The 19,806-nt window shown below is 38.7% G+C and overlaps 1 protein-coding gene across 2 annotated transcripts in view; it reads right to left on the bottom strand.

Moving 5' to 3' along the window:
• Positions 1–19,806, bottom strand: part of Cdkl5 (cyclin dependent kinase like 5) — a 232,111-nt gene that overhangs the window by 29,385 nt on the left and 182,920 nt on the right. For both annotated transcript variants that reach the window (XM_008835686.3, XM_029564783.1), the window contains 3 exons: positions 17,820–17,900; positions 9,547–9,698; positions 2,404–3,370 (listed from right to left, as the gene is read on the bottom strand). In XM_008835686.3, coding sequence (XP_008833908.1) covers positions 2,404–3,370; positions 9,547–9,698; positions 17,820–17,900 — 1,200 coding nt within the window. The remainder of the gene's footprint in view (positions 1–2,403; positions 3,371–9,546; positions 9,699–17,819; positions 17,901–19,806) is intronic.

The raw sequence follows: 19,806 nt of genomic DNA, 5'->3' as shown, positions 1-19,806 counted from the left end.
GAGATACTAACTGGGGAAACAGGAGGCTCACCGACCTTCTGTGAGCATCAGCATGCTTCATCTGTGACATGAAAAAAAGTTGGATTAAGAGGTTTCACAACTCAGGACTGGGTGTGGTGGTGCATGCCTTTAATACCAGCACTCGGGAGCAGAGGCAGGTGGATCCCTGTGAGTTCAAGGCCAGCCTGGGTCTACATAGTGAGTTCCAGGCCAGCTGGGGCTACAGGGAGACCCTGTCTCAAAAAGACCAAAAAATAAAAAAAAGAAAAAGAATAAAAGGAGGTTTAAAAACTCTCTCCTGCTCAGAAAAGGAACTCCTAAGAAAGAAACCCTGAAGGCTTCCTTCATCCTGTATTTAATTCTGTAATTGGCAAGTTGTTCTATGACTTCTACACAGTCCTTGGGATCCACCGTGCTTTCTCAGTGGCACTCAATCCTGAACAATCTCTTCAGCTCCCATGAGACTTACTCCACTCTTCCCCTTTCACTCCAGCACTGCAGAGCCAGTTGTGATCCTGGCCGCATACCATGTCTTCTTGCTAAATTTCCCATCCTTTCAAGCCTTTTTCTTGCTGCTATCACCTTCTTCTCCAAGTGAAATCTCAACCTTCCCAGAATTCCCTGCTATGATGCCACCTCAACTGGGAACCTACCACAGGGCCCAGCCTGGACTGACATACTGCTTCTACCTTCCTTTAGACACTTAAGCATGGCCACTGGAATGAATCCTCATACTATCAGAGTGATCCATTTGTTGCTGAGTGTCTTCTGCCAGTTACAAGACCCCAGGAAGTCAGAGACCCTCTGGTTTTCATCATTCCAATCAGGGCCTTTCATGGTGCCTAATTCTGGACATGCCTGAAAATAGCTTTAGTCTTCAACCATTCACTTGTGTATACAAGTACTTAGCTGCCATGAAGTCTTTTCATACTGTTCCTGTTCACAGTGATTTCTCCAAATTCTCAACATGGCCAGTACCCTATGAATGTAGGCCTTAATGATTTCAAAGCTACTGTGCATAAATGAGTCTTCCTCGAGGGAAGCTAAGATTCTCAAGGGCAAGAACCTACCCAAAAGAAAGGGCACCCCCTGTCTAACAGCCTCACCATCACAGGAGCCATGGCAGTGACCAAAATCTGTTTGTCCTTGGTTCTGTGCTATACTTATATATGAAAATATGGGAGGACAGAAAAGGCCATCGGATCCCCTGGAACTGGAGTTACAGACAGTTGTTAGCTGCCATGTGGATGCTGGGATTTGAACCTGGGTCTTCTGAAAGAACAACCAGTGTTCTTAACCGCTGAGCCATCTCTCCAGCCCCCGAAAATACAATTTTCAAGTGACTGTTTTGTAAGAATGTTACTGCTTTTACACAGGTTAGTCTCATTTCCCAGAGTCTGGTCAGCAGGACTGAGAAAGCTTTATTCCAAAAAAATTGTCTTGAGATTTAAAACCAACCTAGAGCTAGTAAGACCCTCTGCAGTTAAGAGCATATACTGCTCTTACAGCAGACCAGAGTTCAGTTCCTAGCATCCATGATAGGTAGCTCACAACCTCCTATAACTCCAGCTCCAGTGAATCTGATGCCTCTGGGCTCTGCAGTCACCTGCAATCACATGCATTTACCCACCCACGTTAAATATACATACATATATATTTTTTTTAAATCTTAAAAAATGTCAAAAGTATTTGGGAGCTCTTATCTAATCCTTAAAATATTTTAGGGTTACCTCTTCAGAGAGGGGAATGTTAGAGTAGCAAAAAGCCCCATAAAAAAAATAAAGAAAGAGTACATGAAGTTATCAGAAAAAAAGTGATGGGGAGATATGGGAGGAGTTGGAGAGGAGGGATTGGGCATGGATTTGATCAAAACACCTTATATGCATGTACAAAATTCTCAATAAATTATTTAATAAAAAAAAAACAAAAAAAACTTCAAAAGACTAAAAAGTTAACATTTATCCTGGACTAAAGTTAAATTTATCTAGCTTTAGGTAAATGTAAAATTTTAATTCAGTTAAGATAGTAGGCATTAGCAATCAAGTTTAATTGAAACAAAAGTAGTTTAAAAAGATGAGAGAAAATACCCAAGAATTCACACTAAATTTTGAAATAACTAAAAGATAACCCATATTGTTAAATTCCATAAAAATAATCTGACACCACAGTATGTCAGATAGGAACATTCAAGAAATATATTACTAAACACCAAATGAGCTGTCCTGAATACTCAAAAGTTCACTTAAATATTTAAATTACTATTTAAAAAAAATAAAGATTGTTTCCTCCCATTCACTCTTCCAATGAAAGCAAAGCTGCTCACAGTTGGGAAAATTCCACAGTAACCCCATAAACGTCCCTTGTGCCACCTTCCCAAGATCAGGTCAAAGTGCCAAGCAGTACCTGGGGTGATAAGAGTTGCAGGCTGTTGGCTCTGGCCGCCATCCCTTGCCCTATACTCAAGTTTCCGTCAAGGCCTTTGGCTCTCACTTTGTCCCGGGTCACATACATGGAATGCCTATGAGGACGCTGCTGAGAGGAGAAGGGGCTGGTGTAGCCTAGCCCATAAGAAAAGGATTCATGAGGTGCCGACAGCGAGTGAGAATGGCTGCCGTCCATGTGCTCAGGCAGCTTCAACTCTTCCATCGTTTTTGAGTGCCTGGTCACCGTTCGGCGAGAGTCCAGAGTGCCCTCATTTCGGTTATTTCTCCCTGAAGGGCTGAGCAAAGTTCTCGTGTCACTGTGCCTGGTGGGGGTTGGGCTGGCGGGAGAGTTCAAGTCCAAGCAACTGGATGGGAAGTACCTACTGGTATTAGTCTCTGTGATTTGGGCCCTGGCTTCAGAAAGGTTGCTCACAGACTTGGAGTCACTCAAAGCCCCGTGGCTTTTGGCCTTGGTCCTGTAGGAGGGGCTCCTGGAGGACTGCGGAATAGTGTCGATATAGCTGTGCCGGCTCTGTTTCTCACTAGGCTGCAGTGTCCCAGCTTTGCTCTGAGAGCTTTCCATGAATGAGTGCCGGTTCTGCTGGGATCTGCTGCTGGACTTGAGGTACTTTGTGCCTGGTCCTTCTGAAGGCTTTGGGTCAATATTAAAGTCAAACTCTGTTTTGGACTTGGCTTCTTTCGGGCTAAGAAGGTGTGGTATGTTGTTGTTGGTAAGATCTTTGCTGGCAGACCCAGGCTGGGTGCTTGCTTGGTAGGTTTTGGTATGCATTGGACTAAGAGTAGCTCCAGCAAGGTTTCCATTAAGGAAGCTTTCATTTGCAGGAAGGCCTTCCTCAGCACGGGGCAGACCCACACTTAGGTTTTGAATGTCCTTGCTGTTTGATCTGTGGTGAGTCTGTAAAGCGGCACCTTTGCTGGATTGGTTTCTGTGTTAAAAACAAAAGAGGTAAACTAGTTCTCAAATGGTAAAGAACAAAAGAACATACTTAAAACACCTGAGGGGTTCAGGGAACATTGTGGAAGAAAGGGGGAGAAGAATGTAAGAGAGGAGGGATAGGAAGGGATGCTCTAAAATACTGTTTTCTGGATATGACATGGTTGTCACACACATCATCTCACTGCAGCAGTGCTTACTTATACAAGACTGGGCCCATCAACAACATAGGACTCCACCCATCCCAGAGTTGCTATATAGACAGGTAAAGGCTGAAAGGGGAATGGGGAATCATATCTCTCAGTGGTACAGACACTGGCACATTGCTCCCACTCAAGCAAACAACTCTGTAACCATGCTCAAAAGACAATCCTAATTAATATCTCTCCTCTCTCTCTCTCTCTCTCTCTCTCTCTCGTACACATACACACACACACACACACACATACACACAACATTAAGGTAGGATAGGGACTTGGAAAAAAGGGATTTGTTGGAAGGAGAATGGGATAAGAGGCTAATGAGGGAAACTGAACAAAGAAAACTTTATGTATGAAATTATAAAAGAATATTTTTAAAGAGGTTAAAAATCTGAATGACTAAAATCATTAACTTAGATACATGGCTATCAATAACAAGTAACCTATCGATAAGAACCAAACTTCTCAGTCTAAGTCACTCATCAACAAAGCACTAGTCCTGATGAAGTTATTTTGGCCTCCTTAAATGCTTGTCTATCTTGCTGCCAACAGAGTCACTAACTGATAATCAGGTAAAACAAGCTTTGTCTATATTAGTATTTCTGTGAGTATTTGTTACAGAAATATCTGGTGAGAAGAAGCAAGCTAAGTTATAGGCAGACTCTTGACAACTTGAATGTCAGAAGACAACAGTTAGACTTGCAAGTTACTGTGTACTTTAAACTTCATTTTTGTTTGTAAAACCTGTAGGCTGACTCAGATCCACACAATATACTCACACACATATGTCAATGTCTTGTCTTTAGCTTGTAGAGTCAAAGAATGAGAATTCTAGAAATGTTTAAAAAAGTCACTCTAAAAAGAAATATGAACTGACCAATAGGTCTGTTGGAAAACATGATCTGTGTTTATATTTTAGAGAAGTGGCAATTACTTGGGGCTCTTGAGATAGCTCCTTATACATTAAAGAGAAATGTGTCACTAAATGTTCAGATATTTCTGTGTATACTAAACAGGAATCCTATACTGGAACACAGGGTCTTAAGTGTTAATTGCTTGGTGAAAGACACAATTTAGTCTTTTTTTCATTTTACACTTCATTATTCCAAATGACCAAGGCCTTCTTTAGGACCCAGGAAAAAACCTTATCTTCTGTCTGAAAGCTGGAATAATGTACTAGAAAAGTCATCTTGTTCTATTGTAAGTAGCCAAAGGATGAGATTATGGCTTAGGATAGGTTTCAAATGATTTACATAACTCACTAAAATTTTTACTGTGTATCCAGAAAATGTTTTAAGAATTGCTATTAGTAAAGATGGACTGATCTGGAAGAATTTTGTTTCAATTACACAGTAATTGGAACAAAGGTCCTTTGTTGTTATTTTGTAAGGATGACAACCAACTATGCCTTCTCATTTTCCCAGATTTAGAAAGGAATTACAAAGGAAAGTTAAGTTGTTTTCTGTTGAATGATGTATAAAGAACTTATCTCCAAATCAATAAAGGACAGTGCCATGCACAATGGTGTCTGGAAGGCTAGTAACATGGATGGTAAAAGAATTTACCAGAGACAAGAACAGATAGAGACATACGGGGACAGGGGGAGGACTGTGGAGAGAAAGAGAGACAGACACAGAGAGAGAAGAGAGAGAGGGAAAAAAGGAGGGAAGGATGAAGGGAGGGAATGAGGGAGGGAGAGAGAGGGAGAGAAGAGGTAGAGAGAAGTTTGAGATACACTGTAAAAGGTACTGTAGGCAATCTCCTGGACAGAGAGAGGATCAAGTGCTGGACCGAAGGGCAAGCCCTTTTTATAGAGGTTGAAAGGAAAGTGGTTAGGTTACTGAGTGGAACATCGGTGTGGGTGATATATGGATGACTAAGTGGATATCTCACTATTTTGCTAAAAAATAAGTTTTATATTGTGAGTTCTTTCTCTTTGGGATTGGCAACCTGTGTAAAGACATCATGAGTTGCTAGGAGTCAGATTCTAGATGTTTTCCCTAAGATAGACTGTAGCTAGGGCTTGTTATGGTTAACTTTCTGATGAAATAACGGTCCTGTTTGGGGTCACTGGCCTTGCTCTGAGCCACACCTGTTCTAAGGTTAACACACTTCAGCACTACTATCTACCCAAGATCAATATCTAGACAATCCATGTGTCCTAAGGGTACTGTTTTTTGTTTTGTTTTGTTTTTTTAAATTGATTTATTATTTTTATTTTATGTGTATGAGTATATTGCCTGCATGTAGGTAGGTGTACCTGTGCTGTGCAATGCCCAGAATAGGGTGTTGTATTCCCTGGAACCGGAGTTATGGATGGCTGTTAGCCACCATGTGGGTACTGGGAATTGAACCTGGGTCCTCTTCAAGAGCAGTCAGTGATATTAGCTGCTAAGCCATCTATCTCTCCAGCCCCAGGTATCAGGATTTTAACCACTAGAGTTGCCTGCCAACTTATAGTTTGGTAACTAAATTATCTCAGGAATGTTTCAAAAACTCAATGACGATATGCAGTCATCCACAAATAGATCTGAGTAAGTATGCTGGCTATTCTCCATTAGCCTGACTCTCAATGCATTCCCCACTCCTCTACCCAGCCCTAGGAGCACATCGCTGCATACTGTGTCCTTCAGGCTTCTAGTTGGCTACCTTCTGGTAGAGCTTAGTAGGGGAAGGAAGGTATCATAGGACAAGAAGAGGCAGAAGCTGGGAGCAGTCTTCCCTGCTTCTTCCTGGTAAGGCACCCTGACTTAGATCCTAGTTAAATCCCTTCCATGTTGCTCCTCCTGTCCAGCTCCAGCTCTCTCTGGAATCTTATTTTCTCCCTTCTCCCTGCAGCCTAAGAAAGAGCAATGACAGATGTGTCTTCCCCTTAAAAGAAGACCAGAAAGGGACAAAGAACAGTAAAGACAGATGCTAGAGCCTCTAGAACTCTCAGAATGACTGCTATTGATGGCAAACACAAACCTACACATAATCTTACACCTAGCCACAGCAACAGCAGAAAAACAAAGCTAGAAAATTAAGGCAGAAACATCTGTCAAAGATTTAGATTTACTATAAATATACAAAAAGCACCTAAACAGCTATTCTGAATGCTTCTGTCTCAGGATTAATTGGAAGCCACTGAGCTTTACATACACAATAATTCCTATTTAGAAAGGACAGCATATTATCTTGAAATTGGAGCTCTGCCAAAGCACAACAATAAAAAAACAGTTTTGAAAATTCCATAGATCTCTTTGACACACAACTGTAAAGAATCTGTATTAAACTTTCAACTACTTAAAAAGCTTTTATGTATAAACCACCTTTTTTGTTTTTGTTCTTTAGAGGCAGGGTCTCCTGTAGACTTAATAGGTTCAAGCTCACTAAGTACCCAAAGTTGGCTTTGAATTCCTTATCCTCCTGCCTCCATTTACTGAGTGCTGGATTACAGGTATGTACTACCATGCTTGGCTATAAATCACTCAAATACTTGGCAGAGTAGATGGATGGATAGATGGCTAATGCAGTTACTTAAACTAAGAGTTTAAAAGCAAAAATAGCCAGGCATGATGACACAAACCGACAGTGCAGTGCCCAAGAGGCGGAGGATAGCTACAACTTCAAGGCCAGCCTGGCATGCATAGTGAGTTCTTGGCCTGGCAGAGACACATAGGGAGATCTTATCTCAAAACACAAACAAATAAGCAAACAAACAAAAATAAAGGCACAAAATATGATTGGAGACAGGAGGCAAAGTAGAACTGTTGACGGTAATGCAGGGCAGCCAAAATGGTGTCGCACCACGAACAATGTGAAAAGAACCTCAGAAGAACCTGAAGGCAAGCAAGTGGCTGAGTAATTGCCCACTGCCTCCAACAGAGAAAGAATCTGGAAGACAGGATGACAGTGTTATCTTCTGGGACAGGGCAGAGAGTGTGTAAGTGGAAACTAATGGATCTGGTGCTGTAAATATACCTACCGTGAGAGGTCTATGTTGAAACATCAGCTAGAATTCATGTCTCTGGCTAGAAAGGCTTCCATGGAATAAATATGGACCATAGACAAGAGTGAGGAGATGAAGTAAGATTATAAAAAGAGAAACTCTTTAGGACTTTTTCTTTAATATATTCAATACAGCACCGAAGACTTTCCATTAGGATCTCTTCCATTTCTTTATTTGTAATTTCTATTGTAAAGAGAGTCTCTACAAGACAGATATATAGCCTCCTTTCATGGTATAGGTTGTACCACGAATGATTACAGAACAACTCACACATTTATTACCAAACTCTATATCTTTGGGAGAATTTTCTTTGTAAATATAAACCAGAGCAAGCATGTGACTATTTAAGTAGAAGAAGGGAGATCAAAGGCCCAAAACTGGATATGATGCCAGATAAGATACAATTAATAATGTGAACCTGCCACGTGCAAAGGAGCAATCAAATGATGACTGCTATTCCATGGCTTACTGTACTAAAATCTTGTGGATAAAAAAAGAAAAAAAGGCCAAGAATGGTCTGAAAGATGCCATCTTAAAGAAGAGTAAACAGCTCTGAATCATGCTTTCACAGCTAAGCAGAGCAAATACAGGACCCAGGCTTATTAATTTATGGATATCCTCCCAGACCTAAAAGCGCCAGGTCTTGAGTGCTTAAAATGTCAGCCTATTAAGAATAATGTTTCATATATGGAAGGAAAATCTGTGTGTGTGTGTGTGTGTGTGTGTGGGGTTAGTATTTAAAATTTAAAACCTTCATTGTTTTCTATTTTGTTCCTAATAGTAGATGAAATAAACTACTTCTGCCTCCCATAATGTAATAATCTCAGATGCCAAAACTCAGTTTTTGGGTGGGAAGGAAGAAAGGAATGTTTTGTTTAGAACATAATTCTCATAAAAATGCATCAACAAAATTCGGAGTGTCAGGACTGGAAAGCCAACCCAAGTGATTCTCTCTCTCTCTCTCTCTCTCTCTCTCTCTCTGTGTGTGTGTGTGTGTGTGTGTGTGTTTGTGTAGTGTGGTATGATGTGTTTCAAGAAACAGGTTTTTCAGCCAGGTGTGGTGATACTTGCCTGTAGTCCTGGCACTCAGGAGCCAGAGTCAGGAGGATTACAGCAAATCTGATGCCCGCTTGGCCATATAATGAGTTTCTGAGTGCTAGGATTACAGCTATTCCTATGCAAGAAACAAGATTTTTGAACACTACACTGAAAAAAGCTATTTAAAATGTATTACTTAATTTTTAAATTTATTTATTTTATTTTTAAGTGTTTGAGTGTGTTGCCTACATGTATACACGTGTTGTACAATACCCACAGAAGCCAGAAGAGGGTGTCAGGTCCCCTGAAACATGAGTTACAGATGGTTGTTACCTATCATGTAGGTGCTAGAAACTGAGGCCAAATCTTTTTCAAGAGCAGCCAGTGCCATCTCTGTAGCCCTGTAAAATGCACTATTTAATTATTGATTTCACTATTTCCATATATTTATCTTTATGAAAAACTAATTTCTCAACTAAATGATTAAGAGGCAAGAACAATAAAATGATAAAACCCTTCGAAAATGGTAGCTTACTTGGGGTAGGAGAATCCCCACGTATGTGTTCAGCATCCTCTTCTCTGTCTAGAAATCCCTTTGTCCTGCCTGGCCTATCCTTCCTTGAAACATCACCCTTGGATGCCATTGCACAAAATCTGCTAACTTTTGATGCTATAAGCCTCCTGAATTGCTAACTCAATGATACCTTTCCAAGGGAATGCATAGATTTTCATAATATTCTTGTTAAAGATAAGAAACTCTTTAAGACCCACACAACTCTTTAATTATAGTTCTGAATCATGTAATAAGCATAAGGAAGATATTTTTGAATAAAGAGGACTTTCCTTCTTTTCTCTAATTGCATAATTTTAGCAGCCACCTCCTCTACCTACTTGTAAGACCATGATTGCATTTGTATTTCCTTAAAAGGGAATATTTACCTATTAGACAATGTGCTGCTTTCCACATGGTAAGGTTTCCTTTTTGTTGACCTTGAGGGAGAACGATCCAAAAGTCTCTGGGTTTGAAATGTAGGATGATTCAAACACTGCTCTGTCAAGTATCTGTCAGCTGGATCCAACTTCAGTAAGTTCTTAGGAAATAAAAGTTTAGGAATGGAAAGAACAAAGTTGAATTTAAATCCTACCATAAACCTTATCTTTTCTTCCTAGAAAAGAAAATACATGGTCATTGCAAAATACCTACCAATGATAACTCAGGGAAAGAAAAAAGTCATTGAAATCAACCACAATCTCACAATTATTGTCTTCTTAGTAGATAATCCTTCCAGCCTCAATGTTTTGAATATCACATATAGTCTTTCTTCTATAATATCTGGCTCATATTATATACATAAGTTTTTATATCCCACTGTTTTCACTTATGAAAAATATTTTTGCAATATAATTTAAACATTTAAAATATTTTTAGTAAGTATGGATTAACATTCTTCATCTTTCTTTTGTCCCCCAGCTACCCATTTATTCTCCTGGAGACAGCTCAGCTCTCTAGTTCCTTGTGCCTTGTTCATGAGGTATATTCTATGCATGCCTTTATTGGATCCTTTTCATTTCACTCAAACAGTAACATATATATAACTGTATATACTTAGCATCCCTTCCACCTAGCATACACTGTTGGGATCATTCCATATCAGTAAAGCATTTCAACTCTGTGTATGTACTTTAGTTTATTTTCAGAAATTCCCAAATGAGAAATACATGTTTTCTGAACATGTGGCAACAATCTCATAATATACTTTGGGGAGGGAGTGAAGGCAAGGCTTTGTGTATAATAGGTAAGTACTACCACTAAACTACATACCCAGACCTTACAAAATGTTTTTAAATGATTACATAGATGCTTTCGGTACAGATATATTATTATTTCCTTAGTGAGCATCCTAGTACTGGACATTCAGATGACAGCCACTTTTCACTATTTTAATTAATGTTATGATGAAACATTTGAAAAATTTTATAGGGTGAATTCCTAAAGATGGAACAGCAGGTAAAGAATCTTTTCTGGGTGTTGCTCATTAGCTCTTAGGAAGGTGTCAAATTATTTTCCTCTCAGGAATTATATGACTATCATTTTTTCAGTAATCTCACCAACAACAGGCATTCTCATTCTTTTTAGTAGATGTAAACTAGGTATTTAAAAGATGGTATCTCACAGATGTTTTTTAAAAATATTTTATTATTTTTATTTTATATGTATGAGTGTATTGCCTGCATGTATGTGAGTGCACCCGTGGGAGGTCAGAAGAGGACTTCACATTCCCCTGGAACTGGACTTAAGGATGGTTCGTTGCCGCTATGTGGGTGCTGGGAATCGAACCTGGATCCTCTGTAAGAGCAGTCAGTGCACTTAACCCCTGAGCCATCTCTCCAGCCCCTCACTGATGTTTTATTTTTTATTTTTATTTATTTATTTTTTTAATTTTCTGTGTATGCGTGTATTGCCTGCATGTAGGTAAGTGCACCCGTGTCGTGCAATGCCTGTGGAGATCAGAAGAGGCTGTCAGATTGATTCCCTGGGACTGGAGTTATGGATAGTTGTTAGCTGCCATGTGGGTGCTGGGATTCAAACCTGGTTCTTCTGCATGAATAACCAGTGTTCTTAACTGCTGAGCTCCCAGATGTTTTTAAAAAAGAAAACATTTTATGTCTGTGTGTGTGTGTGTGTGTGTGTGTGTGTGTGTGTGTGAATGTATATATGTGTATTATACATGTGCAGGTGCCTCTAAAGGCACCTATAAACTGGAGTGAAATGCAGTTGGGAGCTGGGTGCTGGGAACCAAACTTGGGTCCTCTGTAAGAGCAGCAAGTGCTTTTAACCACAGGAGCCATCTTTTCAGTCTCTCTCACAGTTTTTCTTAACACATATCTTTGATTAGTAGCAAAGCTGAACACTTTCATATGTTTATTGACTACTCATATGTTCTTTTTATTTTTTTCTGTTTCTATTATTTGTTTTCTGCTCATGTTTTGGTATCCATCTTTATTTCTAAGTGTTCTCTTTTCTTTAAGGTACCAACACTATCCTTTATGTTGGACATATTAGATTCTTTTTTAAAGATTTGCTTATTATCTTTATTTTATGTGTATACATGTTTTGTTTGCATCATGTGCATGCAGTGTCTGCAGAACACAGACAAGGAAATCATATTTCCTAGAACTGGAATTACAGGTGGTTGTGAGATCCCATGTGGGTGCTGTCAATTGAACCCAGGGTCTCTGCAAGAGAAGATCTGGTTCTTAACTGCTGAGCTATCTCCCCAACCTCTATATTAGATTCTTGACAACTGAAATGTTTTCTTCCAATATTATTTATCTTAATAACTGGACAGGATTTTAAAATAAATCATTAAGGCAGACCTATAAAATAATCAAATATCTTTTAAAAAAATCCATAACTGACATATTCTAATAAAACATAAAAAAGTAGTGAAATTTGGTCTTCTAAATGACATTTTCCCTCAGAAAAAAGAAGAAAGGTAAAATTCCAGCATTCACAAATTTATCTCTGTTCAGTTTGGTTGGTTTTATCCATAAGTAATCTCTTTAACTAGTGAGAGAAAACATGCTCCAAATAAGTCAGACTTCACTTTCAACATAGTATCAGAGAAGATTAGAATTCTGGTCATACCATATACTCAAATAATCACTTTGATCCAATGATTTGAGTTATTGAAAGCCAAACTGCTAATTACATACAAATGAATTTATATTCATTTTAATTCAGACACAACTGTAAACTATCTCAATTCTTTTTTCTTCCTTACTATAGAATAAAAGCTGTGGGGGTATATATGATGATTTAAAGATATTTTATTTTATTTTGTTTGTATGAGTGTATTATTGCCTACATGTATGAAAGTGTACCCATATTGTGTAATGCTAATCTCTATGAGCTGTGTAATAACCTGTGGAGGTTAGAACAGGGCACCAGATTCCCTTGGAACTAGAGTTATGGGGATGGTTGTTGGCTATAATGTGGGTGCTGGGAATCAAACCCAGGACCTCTAAAAGAGCAGCCAGTACTCTTAACCACTGAGCCAGTCCTCTATATGATGATTTTTAACTAGTAGTTATAACAATTATCATCAAAATGGTTTCAAATAGCTGGGTATGGTGGTACATGACTTTAATCAAAGCACTCAGGAGGCAGAGGCAGGAAGAGTTCTGTGAGATCAAGGCCAACCTGGTCTGCATAGCAAGTTCCAGGCCAGCTGGGGCTACAGAAAGACCCTGCCTGAAAAAGATCCCCCCAAAATTAATTAATTAAAAAATGGTTTCAAATACAAGATGCAAATTTAAAAAAAGGAAACTCATCCCCTGAGAAGACTTTTTAAATCCAAAGTACACATGTCCTTTCAGGAGCATTGGTGTTATTTTGATTTATTTGATATCATGTAGAAGTTACTGCACATGGAAAAACTACATTTATGACATGAATACAGCTGTTAATTTTCAAATTACTTTGTGATCAAAGTATGAAATTTACCCAGCTAATGAAAATGTGGTACATTTACACAATGGAGGTCTACTTGGTGGTAAGGAAAGGAGAAATCATGAGATCTGCAGGTAAATGGATGGAACTAGAAACTGTTATACTAAGTGAAGTAACACAGACTCAGAAAAACAAGCAACTTATGTTCTCCCTCATCTGTGGATCTTAGCACCAATCCCATATATATGAGTTATATCCTGATGCAACAGCAGGAGCCAGGAAAATGGAAAGGAACAACAGAGGTAAAGGGAAAGAAAGAGTCCGAGAGAGGGAAACATAGTAGGAAACAGATGTTACCAAGGGAGAAATGGGGGAAATGGGGGTGTTCAACTGGGAAGGAGGAGAGAAGGTCATACAAGGAACCATGGGAATAAAGGGAGATAATAGGAGATAGGTATTATCAAGGGGAAAATGGGGGCACTTAAATTGGGGAGGGAGGTGGGAGGTTAGACAGGGAGAGAGAGAGAGGAGAGATAAAGCTTAGGTGGTATGAAAAGCCAGCAATAAACGTATTAACTCACCCCCCACCAGAAAACTACACATACAATATCTGAACATGAGTGCATGTGTTTACTTGAAGGCTATATAACAAGAAACACAGTGCCAGACAGGAGAAACCTCCCTTCTGGTTGTTGGCTGGGGTAGTCTAAGAGACTCCCAAAATAATACAGGCTATTGCCACAGCCCTTGATTACCTCCCAGAACTAGAAAGTAAGATCCTTTAGCTGTAGACAGGACATACTTGGGACACAGGACTTGGAACAATGGAGCTGGAACTGATCTGGAAACCTCCTTCCTGAAGACTAGCTCTCATACTTCTAGAGAACACTATGCAATCTGTTAAGGGAGACAGTCTATCAATGGTCCAACCCAGCTGTAAAGCCCAACAGCCACAATGACTGGCACAGCAAACTATCTCTATTGGTGCAGTAGTGGCACTTTTATCTAGGGGATAATCAACAGCTATCTAATTGGATTTAGGGCCCTCTCAGTGGGAGAGAACTAAAATCAATCAACGGTCCAACCCAACTCTAAAGCCTCATAACCACAACGACTGGCAGAGCAATCTACCTCTATTGGTGCAGCAGTGGTACTGTTACCTAGGTGGTAATCAACAGCTATCTAATTGGATTTAAATCCTTCTCATTGAGAGGGAACTCATGGGTGACACTGTAAATATAGCCAAATACACATGACTGGAGAAGTCATAAATCCTAGAGAAAAGCCTCTATCATATCTCTAGACAATGAAATTTCTTATTGTATCCTAAATACGGATCCTTATATTTTCCGACAAGTATACCACATACCACTTATCAAAGAAGCTTCTTTTTGCAACAGATGGAGGCTATTACAGAGTTTCACAACTGGTTACACACAGAAAATATATGTGTGAGAGATGCCCAGGCCTAAGAGACACATCTACAGTAGAACCTCTACAATGAAGGCTCATGGAACAGTGGAACAGGGGTAAAGACAATACTAATACATCCCTCAACTCTCACCAACAAAGCTTCCTCATACAACAGAGTGTGATGCACAAAGAAGGCCACAACTGGCCAAGTTTTAAATAAGAGACTGCAGAGTGTGTGTCCCTGATGATTCCAGTATTAAAACTCACCCACCCATGACTCAGGGACCACTGGGGAAGAGGGGGTAGAAAGGTTGTAAGAGCCAAGGTTGGTACATGAACTTAAGGAAAGAGGCTTTCAGGCCTCTGGGAAACTTGCTCATATGAAATTGCGATGATGACAGTATGACCAAGGCCTGTGAAGATGCAATCAGATACAAAAAACCAGCATAGAAATTGAGAAATGTGTAGCAGGCCAATAGCTGAGGAACTGTTGGCAACTGATTACTGCAGGGTGAGGAAGAGTAGATCTTCTTTAAGGGAGTGATTCTAGAGAGGCTGACTAGACTCCAGTGGATGAAATTGTACTGAGGGTTATCTGGGTACAAATGCTTGACCAGATAGGCCTTAACATGTATTACAGAATTCATGAAATCTGGTGTGGAGAAGGCTATGGGGGGACGCAGACGGGGGAGGGAATTTAAATTTGATTAAGAACTGTTTCATGAAATACACATAAGAAAGAGCATTTTGAGGAAAACATCATTTTTTAAACTAAAGAAAAGAAAATTTAGTTGTTGCTTTTCCAAAAATTACTAAGTGCATTAATTCTGATTACTTGTTTGCCCTCAAAAATGGCAGCTATAAAGAGGTACAGAATGAGATGAACATTTTAGGTATTACATGTAGACAAAAGCATCAACATGCATTTAGGGAATAACAAGGAGAGTAACTGAAGGGCAATGGAGATTTCCGATTTTGAAATTCAGCTTCAAAAACAGCTAAAAATGGCTGACGAGATGGCTTGACACTTAAGAGAGCTGGCTGCTTTTGCAGAGGATCTGGGTTTGGCTCCCAGCACCCACATGTTGGCTAACAACTCTCCCTAATTCCAGTTCCAAGGAATTCAACGCCCTCTTCTGGCCTCTGTGGGTAATGCATGCACAGGTGCACTTACATACATACAGGCAAGATATCATACATATAATTTTTTAAAAAAGAAAAAAGACAAAAAGAATAGTATATGTGTATATATATTCTGTAATAATGAGGCACTATTAATCAGTGACAGAAATTGGAATTATGGTTTCTGAAGGCAGAGTGGGCCAGGAAGGTAAAATCTTGGAGGATTTCTGGGGTACTAATTTCTTATGTCTAAACCCAGGTAAAGAAAAATATGTTTACATTATAAAAACTCACTGAGATGTCAACAAAATAAGTACTTTCTGAATATATATTATAATAAATGTTTGCTTACTATTAAAGAACTATATCAGTAAATATATTAAAGAATAATCAGGAATTGGAGTGTTGAAATTCCAAAGTGGTAAAAGTACATGAAGATTCAGGGCACTATTTTATTTTTATCTGCACTAGGTTTTAGTCAGCACTTGCTTATATTCAGGTACTATAGTGGTGACTGGTAATAAGATGTGGTAATTATTCAATTATTTTTAACTAAAGGGGAAAAATCAAAAGTTAGGAAATATAAAATTGTATTTAATTCCATTTTCCTACTGTATTTTTTAAAAGTTATTAAATGATTAAGGCCTGATCAATAAGAACTGACTACATGGAAAAAGGTATTGACAAAACCCAGGTGATTTTTAACTGATAATTTATGCATAATTAAACTGAAAGTGTGTTGAGGTTCATTTAAAAAAATAGCATTTCTCAATTTGTGTTCAGAAATTTTAGAGTGTTATGAAAAATAGTGTTTGGTATTTAATTAAATTTGAGAAAAGTTGGATGACACAGAAATGCTTATTTACTGTGAGATCGCTGAAAGCCTTGATAGGTTAATGAATATTGTGACACTAGAAAGGTTATGTGCTATGTGGCCTTTCCCAAATGCCATAGCCACTCCCCTATAATAGCCTCCACACCTATTTACACTGTTCCCTAGGACACATGAACATTCCTTAAAGCACAACCAAGTTCTAAGAATACAGCTCAGCAACTTGCAACTGTGCTGTGCTTTCTGAAGGTTCTACATACATTGTATCCACCACATTTTGACAGGTGAATAAATGGGTATAAGAAAAAAAAAAGGGATCCATGAACAAGCTTTGGTGGTCTACTCTCAATCAATACTTGTCTGTGCATTTACTCTCTGAAATGAAAACTGAGGAAATATGAAAAAAAAAGTTTTCATGCAGGGGACTATTGTTCATTGGGGAAGAAAAATTTTTTGTTGTTTTTAGGACCATGTCTTATTCTGTAGGCCCAGCTGGCCTCAAACCTACAAGAATCCTACTGCCTCAATTCCCTGATGTTGGGATTAAAAGCATGTACCACCATGCTCAGTAAGAAAAATTTTAATAAAGAAAGATGAGGATGTTTTAATAGTTTAGAGCAGTATGTCTTTTCACAGGAGTGCTAGTCAAGGAGGAACACTCAGGCTATGGTACTAGCAGTGATTCTGATACATTTAAAGAAGAATCAGAGAGAACAATCTGTCTAGGGGAGAAAAGGTCAGGTCATTAAAAAAAGAATTAGATTCAGTGATTAAATCTGTATAGATCATGAGTAGCCTTCAATGTCATATAAAAATAACTGTAGAATCTTTTTTCTTTTAACATTCACTTTAATATTTTTTTGAAATGTATTCCTGAGTCATTCTTGAATGTCAAAAGTTTATTATTCTGCCCATTTTCAGAAAGTAATTGAGGGATTGCATGTTCCTGAATAGAAGGACTGATATAACACCATATTTCTGTTGCAATTATGTATTAATTACATGCCTTTTAAAATGACAGTGTCAATTAATCATCTACTAACAAAATATTTTAATTCATAAAGCAGGCTATTATCACAAGTAGACAGAGGACAATCTATAAAGGGAAATATTTTGTACAATCATCTACCTCATGAGGCTAGAGAGATGGCTCAGGGGTTAAGAGCACTGACTGCTCTTGCAGAGGACCCGGGTTTAATTCCCAGCACCCACATGGCAGCTACAATCCATCCTTAACTCCAGTTCCAGGGGAACCCGACACCCTCTTCTGACCTCTGAGGCATTGCATGACACGGGTGCACTCACATACGTGCAGGCAATACACTCATACACATAAAATGAAAATAATAAATAAAAAATATATTTAAAAAACCAAACATCTACCTCACTTACCTTCATTAGGTCAAGCAAAACACTGTTTAAAATTCCAAGGTATCTTCTCTCCAATGACTGAGGATGGTTTACAGCTGGAAACTGTAAGGACAACACAACACAAATGTTAGCATTTGGGAAAGGATGCTAGTACATATGCTTGGGAGTATTACACAAGGGAGCAGCTGAGCAGAAATCATTGCCTTAAGTGTCAATGCAAGTCAAATTCATACTCATACATTATTTTTGGTATTTGTGTATTTAAGGTATGAATTAATAGGACCAGATGTTAAATAATGGGAAAGTTTACAGATAAATATGATATTTAAATCCAGACAGGTAACACTGAAGCTCATAAAATAAACTAAATTATAAGAATCTGAGCCTGTGGGGCTGGAGAGATGGCTCATTGGTTAAGAGGGGAAGAGACAGACTCTTTAAGGGATAGGACTCTCGGTAGGTTAGCCAGTCTACAGTGGATGGATGGACTCACACCGAAGGACATTTGGGGTCAGAAATTAGACTCTATAGGCCTCAATATATACACGAGAGTACAATAAATTGGGCAGGGGGCAATAAAGGGAGGTGTGGTTAAGGGAAGGGATCCAAATACTACCAAAATATAGTGTGAAAAAAATTGCAAAAATTCAATTAAAAAAAAAAGAAAAAGGAAAAAAGCAATCAATAAACTGGCAGTTGTAAATTCTATTGGAAGCTCAAGGAAAGGAAGCTAAAGCTAGGTATGGTGGCATACACCTATAGTCCTAGCACTTAGAAGGATGAGGCAGGAGGATCTTGAGTTCAAGATCAGCCTGGGATACATAGTGAGATCCTATGGCTGTAGAAGAACCTGAGGGTTATTATTTGAACTTGATTTTGAAAGAAAGGCAGGGAACTGATGCTATGCAGGGCATTTTAGGCATATTATCCCGACTTTTTAGAGATGAGGAAAATGACAATCAGAAAGTTCAAATAACAGGTTCAAGGAAAGTTACATAATTAATAAGCAGTAAAAGTACTATTTGCATGCAAGACTATGATCCAAGCCCACACTCTTTCTAAACCTAGGTGCCTCTCCCAAGTGAAGTATAGAAGTTCCTTTTGATGTTGTTGGAGCATTAACTATGATCCCAGAGGGAGGGACAACTGTCCGGCCATGATAAAAGACCCTAAATCGGTACATTCTAATCAACACTTTGCTTCTCAGGTCCACTGTACCATGTACCCTCCTTTTCTTTCCCCAAGAATGGCATTTCATTGATAAGGAAATTAATTATGAAAGCTAAATGGTATTAGAAAGATGACAATAAAAATTGATCAGGAAAGCTCTTTAACTTAAATATATATATATATAGAATTTAGGCTCAGTGTGGTGGTGCATGCCTTTAATCCCAGAGGCAGAGGTTGGCAGATCTCTGTTAAGATCAAGGTCAGCTGGGTCTATATAGTGAGTTCTATACCTGCTGGGGCTGCAGGGAGACCATCTAAAACAAACAAACAAATAAACATACACACATATACATAATAATATATATGCTTTTGAATGAATTATCTTGTCCAAATATGAAAATATTCCAGCCCTGGCAACATAGTAAAATTCTGTCTCCAAAACTTAAAAATCTACAATCTATGAAGAACTAAAAAAAAAAAAAAACCTAACAACAAAACCCCAGATCATATAACCTCAATCAATAAATAGGTAAATGAGTTAAGCACAGTTATCAAAAGAAGGCATACAAAGCCGGGCATAGTGGCACATACCTTTAGCCCCAGCACTGGCAGGCAGAGGCAGGCAGATCCCTGTGAGTTCGAGGCCAGCCTGGTCTACATAGTGAGGTCCAGGCCAGCTGGGGCTACAGGGAGACCCTGTCTCAAAAAAAAAAAAAAAGAAAAATATGAAAATGTGATATAATATCACACACAATGGAAAGTTATTCAGCTATTAAGAGAAATGAAATTATGTAATCTGCAGGAAAATGGATAGAACTAGAAATAATCACGTTAAGCA

This window comes from Nannospalax galili, unplaced genomic scaffold (genome assembly GCF_000622305.1).
Source record: "Nannospalax galili isolate Female #2095 unplaced genomic scaffold, S.galili_v1.0 scaffold217, whole genome shotgun sequence".
NCBI lineage: Eukaryota > Metazoa > Chordata > Mammalia > Rodentia > Spalacidae > Nannospalax > Nannospalax galili.
This window is presented reverse-complemented; position numbering and strand designations above follow the sequence as displayed.